The 14951-nt window shown below is 45.5% G+C and overlaps 2 protein-coding genes across 5 annotated transcripts; one reads left to right on the plus strand and one right to left on the minus strand.

Moving 5' to 3' along the window:
- Positions 1-1470: 1470 nt before the first annotated feature.
- Positions 1471-3964, plus strand: LOC145861163 (tRNA methyltransferase 10 homolog C). Its single transcript, XM_082963204.1, has one exon. The coding sequence runs from the start codon at positions 1790-1792 to the stop codon at positions 3731-3733; it is 1944 nt and encodes a 647-aa protein (XP_082819330.1). The 5' UTR covers positions 1471-1789; the 3' UTR covers positions 3734-3964.
- Positions 3956-14830, minus strand: LOC145861164 (golgin-45-like). 4 transcript variants are annotated; one of them, XR_014381029.1, is made up of 8 exons: positions 14727-14830; positions 14126-14243; positions 13450-13976; positions 12633-12832; positions 11940-12068; positions 11521-11767; positions 10355-11380; positions 3956-10108 (listed from the first exon to the last, which is right to left on the minus strand). XR_014381029.1 is itself a non-coding variant. In XM_082963206.1 (7 exons), exons 2-7 carry the CDS (start codon positions 14151-14153, stop codon positions 6089-6091), a joined length of 1041 nt encoding a protein of 346 aa, XP_082819332.1. In that variant the 5' UTR covers positions 14154-14243; positions 14727-14830; the 3' UTR covers positions 3956-6088. The 4 variants fall into 4 exon arrangements, 2 of the variants coding, with proteins under 2 accessions (XP_082819332.1, XP_082819331.1); XR_014381028.1 differs by having other exon boundaries at positions 3956-8222; positions 8264-11380; XM_082963206.1 differs by lacking the exon at positions 10355-11380 and having other exon boundaries at positions 3956-6108; positions 11631-11767.
- Positions 14831-14951: the final 121 nt, after the last annotated feature.

A 14951-nucleotide genomic window follows, 5' to 3' on the forward strand; every position in this document is an offset into this window, starting at 1 on the left:
CAAATTTGTATTATTATTATTGCAGCAATAATACCAATATTACATATCAATACAGGGACATTCCTGTGAATACAATAAAACGTTTAAAAAAAAACACCACGCGATGTATATAAACCCTAGATGTATTTAAACCATGGGATTGATGATTCTGCGTATTGGCCATTGAGAGGCTTTGAAGCCACTGGTCGGCCATATTGCCACTCCCCAGTAGGCGCAGTCTTCCATTGGAATGAATGTAATTCTACAGTATTTCAATTAAAGATGCACTATGCAGAAATCGCTCCACCATTTCCTGGTTGTTAACATTAGAATAGTTTGCCTCATTTCAGTTTATGTGACAAAACAAGCAAGTCATAGTGTAGAGAATCATTGTAGCATCTAAACCGCTGTGAAATATATTAGCAATAACCAACATGTTTTATTTTCAGCTGTTTGAAGCTGGTGTACAAAACCTAAAGTAAAGGACACAAAAACGAAACTTACAGGAAGCATAGAAATAGCACACATAGGACACATCTACTGATTCTTAGACTTGCTTTCAATGAGAATGACAGATCTATAACACGCATTTCTATGTGAATTTGGTGGGGTATTCCAAAAATGTATATATTGCAGCTTTAAATGTTTCAAGGACAAAAGTATTTAAGTATTTTCCTGTTCTAGTGGGGACAATAACATATGTAATCTAAAACAATTATACTTGAAAGGAAAATGTTTTAATATTTTTTATTTATTTTATGTTTCGCTCACACAATATAATTTAAAAGTATGCATTAAGGTGTCTGTAATAGAATAAACGTGGCAAAAAAAAAACAATGTAGAATATTTAGCTAGCAGCCTCCATGGAAATTCGCTATTAATTGTGCTAATTTTGTTAGCATTCTGATAATAGACGCGCAATGGGTTTTTTAGCGGGTTTTTTTGGAGCTCCCTTTCAATAGATTCCAAAATATGTTTTACAACGGAAACGTATACAAAACAAAATGTAAAAAAAAAAATGTATTTGCTACATGTCTGTATTTGAATTGATATAATGTGGATTAGTTTTATTATTATTATTTTTTTAATAATTTCTTTGTGGAATACCTCTGACTGTTATGTTTATGTTTTAAATGTTACTGTTAATAAAATTTTAAATTTTAAAATAATAATAATAATAATAATAAAATGTTTTACAACGGTGGGGGAGTGCCAAGATGGAGGCACGGTGGCTTCAACACAGCGCCCCCTAATAGTCATCTAGTGTATATACGAACCACTGAGTAGGACTCAGGTGAACTTTAAACTCAGTTGGTAGTTTAGGGTCATTTCCGGTTCTAAATTCTCTCTTGCATTTAACGTTGTTTACTATGTATTGACGTAGGAAAATAACATATTTTTGTATGATTGGTGAAACGTGAGACGGTCTTCCGTACAAATTGTTATGCCCAGAACATTAATCCCGGAACAAATAAGTTTTGCACTTGCATCAGCACGACTCCATAATGGCGTTGCACACGTTTTCAACGTGACCTTTCGACATTTTTCGATAAGCACGGATGTAAAATTGAATTCAGACTGACACAAATGTAAGACATTCAGTGGAATACTACCTGGATGATATGATCCATTCTGTCCTTGTTGAGAGTGGACCTTAATTACAGTTTGTATAATTTATTTTTCGTGATTACGGAACAACAAACGCTTCCTAACTTGTCTGCACGTCGAACGGTATTTCCTCCTCTCCTCATGGCCAGTTCTGGGACTTTAATATAAACGCCGTGAGTGTCAACATCTTGACTCCATATATATGTATCATCAAACCATTGAAATGATGAGGTTTCTCACCACACCGCTTTTGAACGAGTTGCGGCGGCGTCTCCCGCTGGTATCTACTGTCGCAAATAAACATCTACCGATCACCAGCCTTCTCCCACCCCACCATTCTGCAACCCCACGCCGGCCTCTCTATACTGGGGCCACGCTAAGAAAAGATGTACCCCTCCCTCAGTCTAAAGCAGATCAGACTGAAGAGAAACTGGACCTGGACATATGGAAGTCTGTGATGAGGTTGCAGGTCCCAGGGGTGGAGGAGGAGGAGGAGGAGAAACTGGGAGGTGAGGAGGGAGGTGGTGATTGTGCTGCTGGAGGTGTAACAGGGCAGGAGGAGATCTCACCACTGGAGGCCACCAGAGAGCTGGTAGTGATGTGGCGTCATGCCGGGAAGCTGGTGCCAGAGACCATGACTGACGAAGAGCTGGGCATCCTGGCGGAGCTACAAACCAAATCCTCCAAGAAGAAGTACCTGAAATACTTAGCCGTCAAGGAGGGCCACAAGAAAAGCCACAAGCAGAAGCAGGAGAAGAAGAAGGCAGAGAGGAGTGAGAGGATTCAGGAGGACAACAGGATCAGGCCTGGTGGTCTGAGAGGAGGAGGAGAAGAGGAGGGGGAACTGAGGAACACCTTTCTGCTCCAGTTTTGGGGTCGTTCCCTGGATAAGCTGCTGGGCTGGAGGTCGGCCCAGGCCATGGTGTTCGGACAGCCACTGGTGTTTGATATGTCCTACGAACAGCAGATGACCCGTCGGGAGGTGGAAAACACTGTGTCCCAGCTGATGGAAGTGGAGGGGTGGAACAGACGAGCTGCGGACCCCTTCCACCTGCACTTCTGTAACTTGCAGCCGGACGGCGGCTACCGCAGGGAGCTGGTTAAACGGTACGGCGCCGAGGCCTGGGAGCGTCTCCTCGTCACCTCCACGGAGCGACGTCACGTGGACCTGTTCCCCCGGGACGACCTGGTCTACCTGACGGCTGACTCCCCTAACGTCCTCCGTACCTTCGACAACTCTAAGGTCTACATCGTGGGCTCCATGGTGGACCGCTCCATCCAATCAGGGCTCTCCTTGGCCAACGCCAAGCGTCTGAAGCTGAACACGGCACGTCTGCCGCTGGATGACTTCCTCCAATGGGAGACGGGGGCCAAGAACCTGACCCTGGATCAGATGGTACGCATTCTGCTGACGCTGAAGGAGCGAGGGAGGTGGGAAGAGGCCCTGGAGCACGTACCCAAGAGGAAACATGATGGATTCTACCAGGAGAAACCCCAGCAGGACAGAGACAGAGGATCAGATAAGGACAGGAGGTTTTTTAGTGGCAGAACCAGAGGAGACACGGGGTTCAGGGCTGGGGACAGAGACTGTGATAGAACATTCAGAAGTGGGGACAGAGAGAGGTCATTTAGTAGGAGAGACAGTGTATTGAAGAGTGGGGACAGTGATGGATCAATCAGGACTGGGGACAGAGGAGACAGGGACAGAGACAGAGACAGATCAATCAGGACTGGGGACAGAGGAGACAGGGACAGAGAACGAGACAGTGATAGATCAATCAGGACTGGGGACAGAGAAGGAGACAGAGCAATCAGGACTGGGGACAGAGGAGACAGAGATAGTATGGAGGAGTGGAGACAGAGACAGATGAATGTTGTGGTCAGAGAGAGAGGATCCACTAGCAGACATAAGGACAGTGTATTCAGTAGCAGGGACAGAGGAGACAGGGACAGAGATAGTACGGAGGAGAGGAGACATAAGGACAGTGTATTCAGTAGCAGAGACAGGGTAACAGTCAGTAAGGAAGCAGGACCGACAGGGGATTCAGAGGACAGGCAGAACACGCAGACCACCACCAGGCTACGGACCTCACTAAAAAGCAAGATGGAGGATCGGAACAGTACAGCCAAGAGCGGGAAGAAATGAGGAGAGGAAGAGCAACCAGACATTTCTCCTCTGAATGTGCTTCCGTTTCACCATGTTGTGTTAATGGATTCAGAGATGAACTGATGAAAAAGCACTTCTAAATGCCTTGAACATTAAACATTTTGATAAGCAACTCAATGAGACTGTTGATTGTTAAGGAATCTTTGGCGTATTGATACTTCGTGTCAATGTACAACTGAAAAAATACATATAAACGCAACGTGAAGTGTTTGTCCCATGTTTTATGAGCTGAAATAACTAGAGAACATTTTCCACATGTACAAAAGGATCATTTCTCTCAAATCTTTGCACAAATTTGTTTACATCCCTGTTAGTGAGCATTTCTTATTTGTCAAGATGATCCATCCACCTGACAGGTGTGGCATATCAAGAAGCTGAATAAACAGCATGGTCGTTACACAGGTGCACCTCGTGCTGGGGGACAATAAAAGGCCACTTTGGCAACAGCTCCGGGTGGACATTCCTGCAGTCAGCGTGCCAACTGCACTCTCCCTCAAAACTTGAGACATCTGTGGCCATTGAGCTGTGTGACAAAACTGCACATTTTATTAAAAGTGGCCTGAGGGAGTGTGCAGTGGGCATGCTGACTGCAGGAATGTCCACCAGAGCTGTCGCCGGATATTTTAATGTTATATTTATATTTAACCACAAAAATGTTAATGTCATTATATTGTCTAGTTTTAAGTTAAAAACCATTTACTCCAGTTTAACTTCCATTCATCCTGTATTCAAGCGTTATGATGGACAGATTCTCACTAAACAGTAAATAGATTTAACAAATTAATTCTGGTCTCTGACATGAAAGAATTTAGAAAAAATCTTTACAAAGAGAAAAATGGTCAACAACAAACCGTTGCACAAAAAAAAAATACATTAATCTTATTTTCTTTAATCTAATTACACGTTTTCTTTAAAAGTTAAATGTTTTCAGTCTCTAAATTGGGACAATGCCTTCTGAAAGGACAGTATTCATACCCTTTGACCTGAATTCAAAACGGATTCAATTTATATATTTTTCTCTCACCCATCTACACACAATGCTCCATAATGACAGTGAAAATGTGTTTAGAAATTTTAGCAAATGTGTTGAAAATGAAATAGCTAAAATATCTAAAATGTATTCACACCTAAAACACAAGGTCAAAATCTACACTTACGAGTTGTGGCCAAGACAGTGGATGTTACTGAGTGGCCTAGATAGTTTAAACTTAAACTCTACTTGAACATCTACAGAAAGACCTAAAAATGGCTGTTTAGCAATGGGATCAACAACCAATTTGAATAATTCTCACCCATCTACACACAATACCCCATAATGACAAAGTGAAAACATGTTTGGTCAATACTTTGTAGAAGCATCTTTGGCAGCGACTAAAGCTGCGAGTCTTTCCGAGTAAGTCTCTTAAGATCTTTCTACGCCTGGATTGTGCAACATTTGCCCGTTATTCTTTTCAAAATCATTCAAGCTCTGTCAAATTGGTTGTTGATCGTTGCTAGACAACCATTTCTAAGTCTTTCTATAGATTCTGAAGTCGATTTAAGTCAAAACTGTAACTAGACCACTCAGGAACATTCACTGTCTTCTTGGTAAGTAACTCCAGTGTAGATTTGGCCTTGTGTTTTAGGTTATTGTCCTGATGAAAGGTGAATTAATCTCCCAGTGTCTGGTGGAAAGCAGACTGAACCAGGTTTTCCTCTAGGATTTTGCCTGTGCTTGGCTCCAGTCCGTTTATTTTTTATCCTGAAAAACTCCCCAGTCCTTAACGATGACAAGCATACCCATAACATGATGCAGCCACCACTATGCTTGAAAATATGGAGAGTGGTACTCAGTAATGTGTTGCATTGGATTTGCCTTAAACATAACACTTTGTATTCAGGACAAAAAGTACATTTTTTGCCACATTTTTTGCAGTATTACTTTAGTGCCTTGTTGCAAACAGGATGTATGTTTTGGAATATTTGTTATTCTGTACAGACTTCCTTCTTTTCCCTCTGTCATTTAGGTTAGTATTGTGGAGTAACTACAATGTTGTTAATCCATCCTCAGTTTTCTCCTATCACAGCCATTCAACTCTGTAACTGTTTTAAAGTCACCATTGGCCTCATGGTGAAATCCCTGAGCAGTTTCCTTCCTCTCCGGCAACTGAGTTAGGAAGGACGTCTGTATCTTTGTAGTGACTGGGTGTATTGATACACCATCCAAAGTGTAATTAACACCTTCACCATGCTCAAAGGGATATTCAATTTTGACCCATCTACCAATAGGTGGCCCTTCTTTGCAAGTCATTGGAAAACCTCCCTGGTCTTTGCGGTTGAATCTGTGTTTGAAATTCACTGCTCGTCTGAGGGACCTTAGAGATAATACAGAGATTATCATCAGATCAATTCAATAAATATAACACTCAGAATAAAAACCTGATGCTGAATCAATCATACTGCTGGGGAGGCGGGTAGCCTAGTGGTTAGAGTGTAGAGGTGACAGGTAGCCTGGTGGTTAGAGTGTAGAGGCAGGTAGCCTAGTGGTTAGAGTGTAGAGGTGACAGGTAGCCTGGTGGTTAGAGTGTAGAGGTGACAGGTAGCCTAGTGGTTAGAGCGTTGGGCCAGTAACCAGCAGGTAGCCTAGTGGTTAGAGCGTTGGGCCAGTAACCAGCAGGTAGCCTAGTGGTTAGAGCGTTGGGCCAGTAACCAGCAGGTAGCCTAGTGGTTAGAGAGCGTTGGGCCAGTAACCAGCAGGTAGCCTAGTGGTTAGAGCGTTGGGCCAGTAACCAGCAGGTAGCCTAGTGGTTAGAGCGTTGGGCCAGTAACCAGCAGGTAGCCTAGTGGTTAGAGCGTTGGGCCAGTAACCAGCAGGTAGCCTAGTGGTTAGAGCGTTGGGCCAGTAACCAGCAGGTAGCCTAGTGGTTAGAGCGTTGGGCCAGTAACCAGCAGGTAGCCTAGTGGTTAGAGTGTAGAGGTGACAGGTAGCCTAGTGGTTAGAGCGTTGGGCCAGTAACCAGCAGGTAGCCTAGTGGTTAGAGCGTTGGGCCAGTAACCAGCAGGTAGCCTAGTGGTTAGAGCGTTGGGCCAGTAACCAGCAGGTAGCCTAGTGGTTAGAGCGTTGGGCCAGTAACCAGCAGGTAGCCTAGTGGTTAGAGCGTTGGGCCAGTAACCAGCAGGTAGCCTAGTGGTTAGAGCGTTGGGCCAGTAACCAGCAGGTAGCCTAGTGGTTAGAGCGTTGGGCCAGTAAACAGCAGGTAGCCTAGTGGTTAGAGCGTTGGGCCAGTAACCAGCAGGTAGCCTAGTGGTTAGAGCGTTGGGCCAGTAACCAGCAGGTAGCCTAGTGGTTAGAGCGTTGGGCCAGTAACCAGCAGGTAGCCTAGTGGTTAGAGCGTTGGGCCAGTAACCAGCAGGTAGCCTAGTGGTTAGAGCGTTGGGCCAGTAACCAGCAGGTAGCCTAGTGGTTAGAGCGTTGGGCCAGTAAACAGCAGGTAGCCTAGTGGTTAGAGCGTTGGGCCAGTAACCAGCAGGTAGCCTAGTGGTTAGAGCGTTGGGCCAGTAACCAGCAGGTAGCCTAGTGGTTAGAGCGTTGGGCCAGTAACCAGCAGGTAGCCTAGTGGTTAGAGCGTTGGGCCAGTAACCAGCAGGTAGCCTAGTGGTTAGAGCGTTGGGCCAGTAACCAGCAGGTAGCCTAGTGGTTAGAGCGTTGGGCCAGTAACCAGCAGGTAGCCTAGTGGTTAGAGCGTTGGGCCAGTAACCAGCAGGTAGCCTAGTGGTTAGAGCGTTGGGCCAGTAACCAGCAGGTAGCCTAGTGGTTAGAGCGTTGGGCCAGTAACCAGCAGGTAGCCTAGTGGTTAGAGCGTTGGGCCAGTAACCAGCAGGTAGCCTAGTGGTTAGAGCGTTGGGCCAGTAACCAGCAGGTAGCCTAGTGGTTAGCTAAAAGCTAGTCCCAACGGTCTTACAATGTTTCCTTTCCTCATCTCCCTCCCTTATGAATGACCGTCTAATGTCAGGTCTGGTGTAACCTCTCTCAAAGAGTTAAACAACCAGGTGAGGGGAGTTCCTTACTAATTAGTAACCTAGACAACCAGGTGAGGGGAGTTCCTTACTAATTAGTAACCTAGACAACCAGGTGAGAGCAGTTCCTTACTAATTAGTAACCAAGACAACCAGGTGAGGGCAGTTCCTTACTAATTAGTAACCTAGACAACCAGGTGAGGGGAGTCCCTTACTAATTAGTGACCTAGACAACCAGGTGAGGGGAGTTCCTTACTAATTAGTAACCTAGACAACCAGGTGAGGGGAGTCCCTTACTAATTAGTGACCTAGACAACCAGGTGAGGGGAGTTCCTTACTAATTAGTAACCTAGACAACCAGGTGAGGGGAGTTCCTTACTAATTAGTAACCTAGACAACCAGGTGAGAGGAGTTCCTTACTAATTAGTAACCTAGACAACCAGGTGAGGACAGTTCCTTACTAATTAGTAACCTAGACAACCAGGTGAGGGGAGTTCCTTACTAATTAGTAACCTAGACAACCAGGTGAGGACAGTTCCTTACTAATTAGTAACCTAGACAACCAGGTGAGGACAGTTCCTTACTAATTAGTAACCTAGACAACCAGGTGAGGACAGTTCCTTACTAATTAGTAACCTAGACAACCAGGTGAGGACAGTTCCTTACTAATTAGTAACCTAGACGACCAGGTGAGGACAGTTCCTTACTAATTAGTAACCTAGACAACCAGGTGAGGACAGTTCCTTACTAATTAGTAACCTAGACGACCAGGTGAGGACAGTTCCTTACTAATTAGTAACCTAGACGACCAGGTGAGGGCAGTTCCTTACTAATTAGTAACCTAGACAACCAGGTGAAGGGAGTTCCTTACTAATTAGTAACCTAGACAACCAGGTGAGGACAGTTCCTTACTAATTAGTAACCTAGACAACCAGGTGAAGGGAGTTCCTTACTAATTAGTAACCTAGACAACCAGGTGAGGGGAGTTCCTTACTAATTAGTAACCTAGACAACCAGGTGAGGGCAGTTCCTTACTAATTAGTAACCTAGACAACCAGGTGAGAGGAGTTCCTTACTAATTAGTAACCTAGACAACCAGGTGAGGACAGTTCCTTACTAATTAGTAACCTAGACAACCAGGTGAGGACAGTTCCTTACTAATTAGTAACCTAGACAACCAGGTGAGGGCAGTTCCTTACTAATTAGTAACCTAGACAACCAGGTGAGGACAGTTCCTTACTAATTAGTAACCTAGACGACCAGGTGAGGACAGTTCCTTACTAATTAGTAACCTAGACAACCAGGTGAGGACAGTTCCTTACTAATTAGTAACCTAGACGACCAGGTGAGGACAGTTCCTTACTAATTAGTAACCTAGACGACCAGGTGAGGGCAGTTCCTTACTAATTAGTAACCTAGACAACCAGGTGAAGGGAGTTCCTTACTAATTAGTAACCTAGACAACCAGGTGAGGACAGTTCCTTACTAATTAGTAACCTAGACAACCAGGTGAAGGGAGTTCCTTACTAATTAGTAACCTAGACAACCAGGTGAGGGGAGTTCCTTACTAATTAGTAACCTAGACAACCAGGTGAGGGCAGTTCCTTACTAATTAGTAACCTAGACAACCAGGTGAGGGGAGTTCCTTACTAATTAGTAACCTAGACAACCAGGTGAGGGCAGTTCCTTACTAATTAGTAACCTAGACAACCAGGTGAGGGCAGTTCCTTACTAATTAGTAACCTAGACAACCAGGTGAGGACAGTTCCTTACTAATTAGTAACCTAGACGACCAGGTGAGGACAGTTCCTTACTAATTAGTAACCTAGACAACCAGGTGAGGACAGTTCCTTACTAATTAGTAACCTAGACAACCAGGTGAGGGCAGTTCCTTACTAATTAGTAACCTAGACAACCAGGTGAGGACAGTTCCTTACTAATTAGTAACCTAGACGACCAGGTGAGGACAGTTCCTTACTAATTAGTAACCTAGACAACCAGGTGAGGACAGTTCCTTACTAATTAGTAACCTAGACAACCAGGTGAGGGCAGTTCCTTACTAATTAGTAACCTAGACAACCAGGTGAGGACAGTTCCTTACTAATTAGTAACCTAGACGACCAGGTGAGGACAGTTCCTTACTAATTAGTAACCTAGACAACCAGGTGAGGACAGTTCCTTACTAATTAGTAACCTAGACGACCAGGTGAGGACAGTTCCTTACTAATTAGTAACCTAGACGACCAGGTGAGGGCAGTTCCTTACTAATTAGTAACCTAGACAACCAGGTGAAGGGAGTTCCTTACTAATTAGTAACCTAGACAACCAGGTGAGGACAGTTCCTTACTAATTAGTAACCTAGACAACCAGGTGAAGGGAGTTCCTTACTAATTAGTAACCTAGACAACCAGGTGAGGGGAGTTCCTTACTAATTAGTAACCTAGACAACCAGGTGAGGGCAGTTCCTTACTAATTAGTAACCTAGACAACCAGGTGAGGGGAGTTCCTTACTAATTAGTAACCTAGACAACCAGGTGAGGGCAGTTCCTTACTAATTAGTAACCTAGACAACCAGGTGAGGGCAGTTCCTTACTAATTAGTAACCTAGACAACCAGGTGAGGACAGTTCCTTACTAATTAGTAACCTAGACGACCAGGTGAGGACAGTTCCTTACTAATTAGTAACCTAGACAACCAGGTGAGGACAGTTCCTTACTAATTAGTAACCTAGACAACCAGGTGAGGGCAGTTCCTTACTAATTAGTAACCTAGACAACCAGGTGAGGACAGTTCCTTACTAATTAGTAACCTAGACGACCAGGTGAGGGGAGTTCCTTACTAATTAGTAACCTAGACAACCAGGTGAGGGCAGTTCCTTACTAATTAGTAACCTAGACGACCAGGTGAGGGGAGTTCCTTACTAATTAGTAACCTAGACAACCAGGTGAGGGCAGTTCCTTACTAATTAGTAACCTAGACGACCAGGTGAGGGCAGTTCCTTACTAATTAGTGACCTTAATTCATCAGTCAAGTCCAGGGAATGATCAGAGACCCACAGACACTCTGCCGTCCGTGGAATGGCTTTGACGCGTGTTATATAACTTTGACCATATTATTTTTGGGAAGCCCAAATGATTCTAAGATGAGTACTTTCAGATTTTCCGAACTCACTTCCTCGTTTAAATCACTTGCTCTGCTCACGTTCTGAAGCCCACAATGCAGTGGGAGGTTCTAAGGGTTATGAGACGGTGATGGACTGAGAGATCAGCCAATTAAAACCAGCGGTTGTTCTGCCGTACTTCCGGTCAAGTCCCGTTCTGAGGCCGCTGTGAAACCAGACGGTTCGACGGAGAGAGAGAGAGAGAGCCGACCGGTGTTCCTCACAGCGGCCTCCGTTGACCTGTCCAGGTTAAAAGGTCATGACCCCTGCCCTCTGATCCACTAGAGTACCAGGATGTCTCCGCTGCAGCGCTCACAGCAGTTGAAGGTGATGTTCTCATAGCGAGTGTAAGGGTGGAACCGGCCGATGCTCTTCTTAGTGGTCAGGAAGGCCGAGGAGTCAGAGATAGAGAGGGGGGAGGTTTTTTCCTCGTTGTCTGAACAGGAAATAGGGTCCAGGATCTTCAACACCTGAGAAGGGAGTGTGGGGGGAGAGAGAGAGAGAGAGAGAGAGATGGGAAGAAGGAGAGAAAGACAGAAAGAGTGAGGTGGTGGTTTCTGGGTAGAGGTCAGTGTGAGTGTCCTGCTGGAGGTCCGACTCCACTTCCTACCTTCTCAGCCATCTTCTCAGCAGGCGTGTGTGAGGTGATAGGGAGCTCTGAGGCCTGTCTTCCTTTCCTCAGCCCGGCTCCGCTGCTGCTCCCTACAGGCCCTACCTTACCCAGCAGGCGGGAGTTGATGGCTTCTGCCAGCTTGTGATTGGCTAGGGCAAGTTCTCCCGTGCTGAGTGGCTGGGCACTTGGGTAGTAGGTCTGCTGTCGACCCCACTGGAGAGAGACCAGCAGCTGCTCCAGAGACCTGGGAGAGAGAAAACACAAACACATCATCTGTATCGCTGGTAATGAAAGTGTGTATCTCAGCAACTTTATGTTCCTATGTGAAGCACAGAAGTCCTACTGTACCTGTGGGTTAGTTAACATCACGTCTGAGTGTTTTAACTGAGCACCAGGTTCATATATCAGTGTCGTACCTGTGGGTTAACATCATGTCTCTGGAGAACTCGTCTCTCTCACTCAGCAGGTCTGTGATGACGCTCTGAGCCTCTCTGGTCTGGTGCTGGAGAGAAACCCTGGCATTGGTCAGCTCCTCCGCCATCACTCTTGAAGAGATACCACACACACAAAACAGTCAGTCAACACACACACACACACACACACTACACACACACGCACACACACACACACACATACACTACACACACACACACACACACAACACACACTACACAGTCAGTCAATACACACACACACACACACACACACACACTACACACACACGCACACACACACACACAAAACAGTCAGTCAATACACACACACACACACACACACTACACACACACGCACACACACAAAACAGTCAGTCAATACACACACACACACACACACTACACACGCACACACACACACACTACACACACACACACACACACACACACACACACACACACACACACACTACACACACACACACACACACACACACACACACACACACACACACTACACACACTACACACACACACACACACACACACACACACACACACACACTACACACACACACACACACACACACACACACACACACACTACACACACACACACACACACACACTACACACACTACACACACACACACACACACACACACACACGCGCACCTGGACGCCAGGAACTTGGTCCTCCAGACGTCACATTGTATGGACATGCGTTCCAGCTGTTCTGCCGTGGAGGCCAGGCTGCGACCCAGAGCCTCGTTCTCTAAGATCATCTGGTTCTTCTCTCTGGCCAGACGCTCAAAGTGGTACTGCAGGTCGTCTCCTACAGAGGCTACCAGCAGCTTCTTCAACTCTCTGTTCACCTATAGGAGAATACAGATGTTGAGTTGGTTTAAATACGGACCGAAGTACTGTGTTTCATGTGCCGACAGATTGTTAAAACAGAAGTACTATCCTTATTTCATCGGGACAAAGGCAAGTGCTGCAAAACTCAGGATTCAGATTAACTCCAACAGTCGCTGAACAATTCCAAATATTGTGGTTAAAAGTGTTAAAGGCCCAGATGCAGACGTTTTTTTTTTATCATTTCTGGGAAACGATTAAGGTCCTTACCGTGAATGTCTTCAATTAAAAATGGTTTTAAAGAAACAGAAATAGAGTAATTTCTCAAGCAAGAATTTAGTTAGGACTGTCTGGGAGTGGTCAGAATAAGGAAGGGAAAACGGAAAACTAGCTGTTATTGGCAGAGAGGTTTGGAACTCTCTTTCTTATTGGTCTATTAAATGATTGTTCGGTCACCAGGCAGGCCAAACCTCAACCCCACCAAAACAGGCTGAAATTTCAAATAGCTCTTACACTAAAAGGGCCTTATCATCATTTTCACAGTAGTACTCCAAACTCAGTGTGGAAATATATATAAAAACACAGTAATTTGACGTTTTTGATGGCACTGGGCCTTTACGTTAACTCATTTACCCACCTCAGTCTGTACATGAAGCTGGTTGAGGAGTCCCTCCTTGTCCTGTAGCAGTCTTCTCTCTGAGTTCTGCAGCTTCTCCATGGCTCCTCTCAGGTCCTCCAGAGGAAGGGAGGGAGACGGGGGTCGTTCGTCCATCTGCTGCCCAGCCCAGGCCTCTCCTTTCTCCTCAGCCGGACCCACATGACCCCCACTCCGGCTGATGGCGGCACGGGGAACAACGATCCTCACCGCCTCCACCACTACGCAGGCCTCCCGGGGAACCTTCCCCAGGTGGAGCACCCCGGGGAGCTGAGGGGCAGACGCGATGTCTCTGGGACTGGCTCTGGGGCTCTGCTGGGGGGTGGAGTGGGGGCTGTGCTGGAGGCTGGCGGGGGAAGGGTGCGTCGTCTTGGGACTTTGTTTGGGACTAGCTACTTTAAGTAGCGGCACCGAAGACAGAGGCGTATCCACGACACCGATCTCCTTAGCGACTGGGGGCTCGTCTGTCTCCATGCCGTCGCCGGGGCCCCTGACTGGACGGACGGAACCTGGAACGTAGCAGACAATCTGGAATGTTCTCTCTCTCTCTCTCATTGTATTGACTGGAAGAGTTATCAGGTCTCAGCATCGCTTTGTGTGATTGGCTGAGAGGATGTAAACAACAGTCTGTGAAATGATACAGGTGATAACTACTTACCTCTGTCTGCTACTGCGGCAGTAGACATGATGGTACAGGAAGTTTTCACAACAGTCCAGTCGAATGACAGAGGGACAGGACGATGGGTGACTTCCAGGATGGCAGTTAGATCTCTCTCCTGAAGACAGACAAACAAATATTGATTCTGAGTTAACCAACCTGTTAGCCATGTTAAACAAATAAAATAAGAAAGTAGAGAGAGAATATCGCAAGGTTCCTGTAAATAACTAATGGACTTTTTCTGCCTTCAATTTCTTAAAAAAAATATGTTTTGAATTGGTCAAATTAGAGTTAAAACAGCTGACCTTTCTAACTATTTGTTTACTTGGCTAGTTAACTAGTTGACTTCAGTCTCTGGCTGAGCTCCGAGGTTAAAATAACTCACTAGTTATGTGTGGATGAGCTTTATTAACAGCACTGTCAGCACATGATCAACACCCAGCCGGGTTAGATAAGGATTTCAGAGAACAGACTTCAGCTTTCCTCAGCTAACAGTAACTGACAACGAACCGTGTCCTGGACATAAACTTATAGACATTGTTAGCTAACATTAGCGGTGTCAAATGAAGTGTAACGGTGTCAGAATAAACATTGTACATACTGTGTTACCCGATGAAGAAAAACAAAAGATTTCCTCTGTTAATAAATGTTGGTCGCCATTTTGTTTGTGTTGTCACCGCCCGGATACTGTTGGCTTGGCGGACGGGCTGTCCTGCACAAAACTGACTCTGAATCAGCTCCTACGATTTCTCATCGATAGAGGTGACAGTAAACAGATATCCCAAAATCTGATTCACGATCAGTAAACGGAAGTTGAGACTACAGC

The sequence above is a fragment of the Salmo salar genome, chromosome 16, assembly GCF_965601325.2.
Source record: "Salmo salar chromosome 16, fSalSal1, whole genome shotgun sequence".
Lineage (NCBI taxonomy): Eukaryota > Metazoa > Chordata > Actinopteri > Salmoniformes > Salmonidae > Salmo > Salmo salar.

Excerpts from the sequence above, each read along its gene's own strand:
- LOC145861163 (XM_082963204.1), top strand. The coding sequence starts at position 1,790 with ATGTATCATCAAACCATTGAAATGATGAGGTTTCTCACCACACCGCTT.
- LOC145861164 (XM_082963205.1), bottom strand. The coding sequence starts at position 14,153 with ATGTCTACTGCCGCAGTAGCAGACAGAG. Across the intron at positions 13,977-14,125 it reads TGCCGCAGTAGCAGACAGAG|GTTCCGTCCGTCCAGTCAGG; the intron begins GTAAGTAGTTAT and ends GCTACGTTCCAG. Across the intron at positions 11,768-11,939 it reads GACATGATGTTAACCCACAG|GTCTCTGGAGCAGCTGCTGG; the intron begins GTACGACACTGA and ends TCTCTCTCCCAG.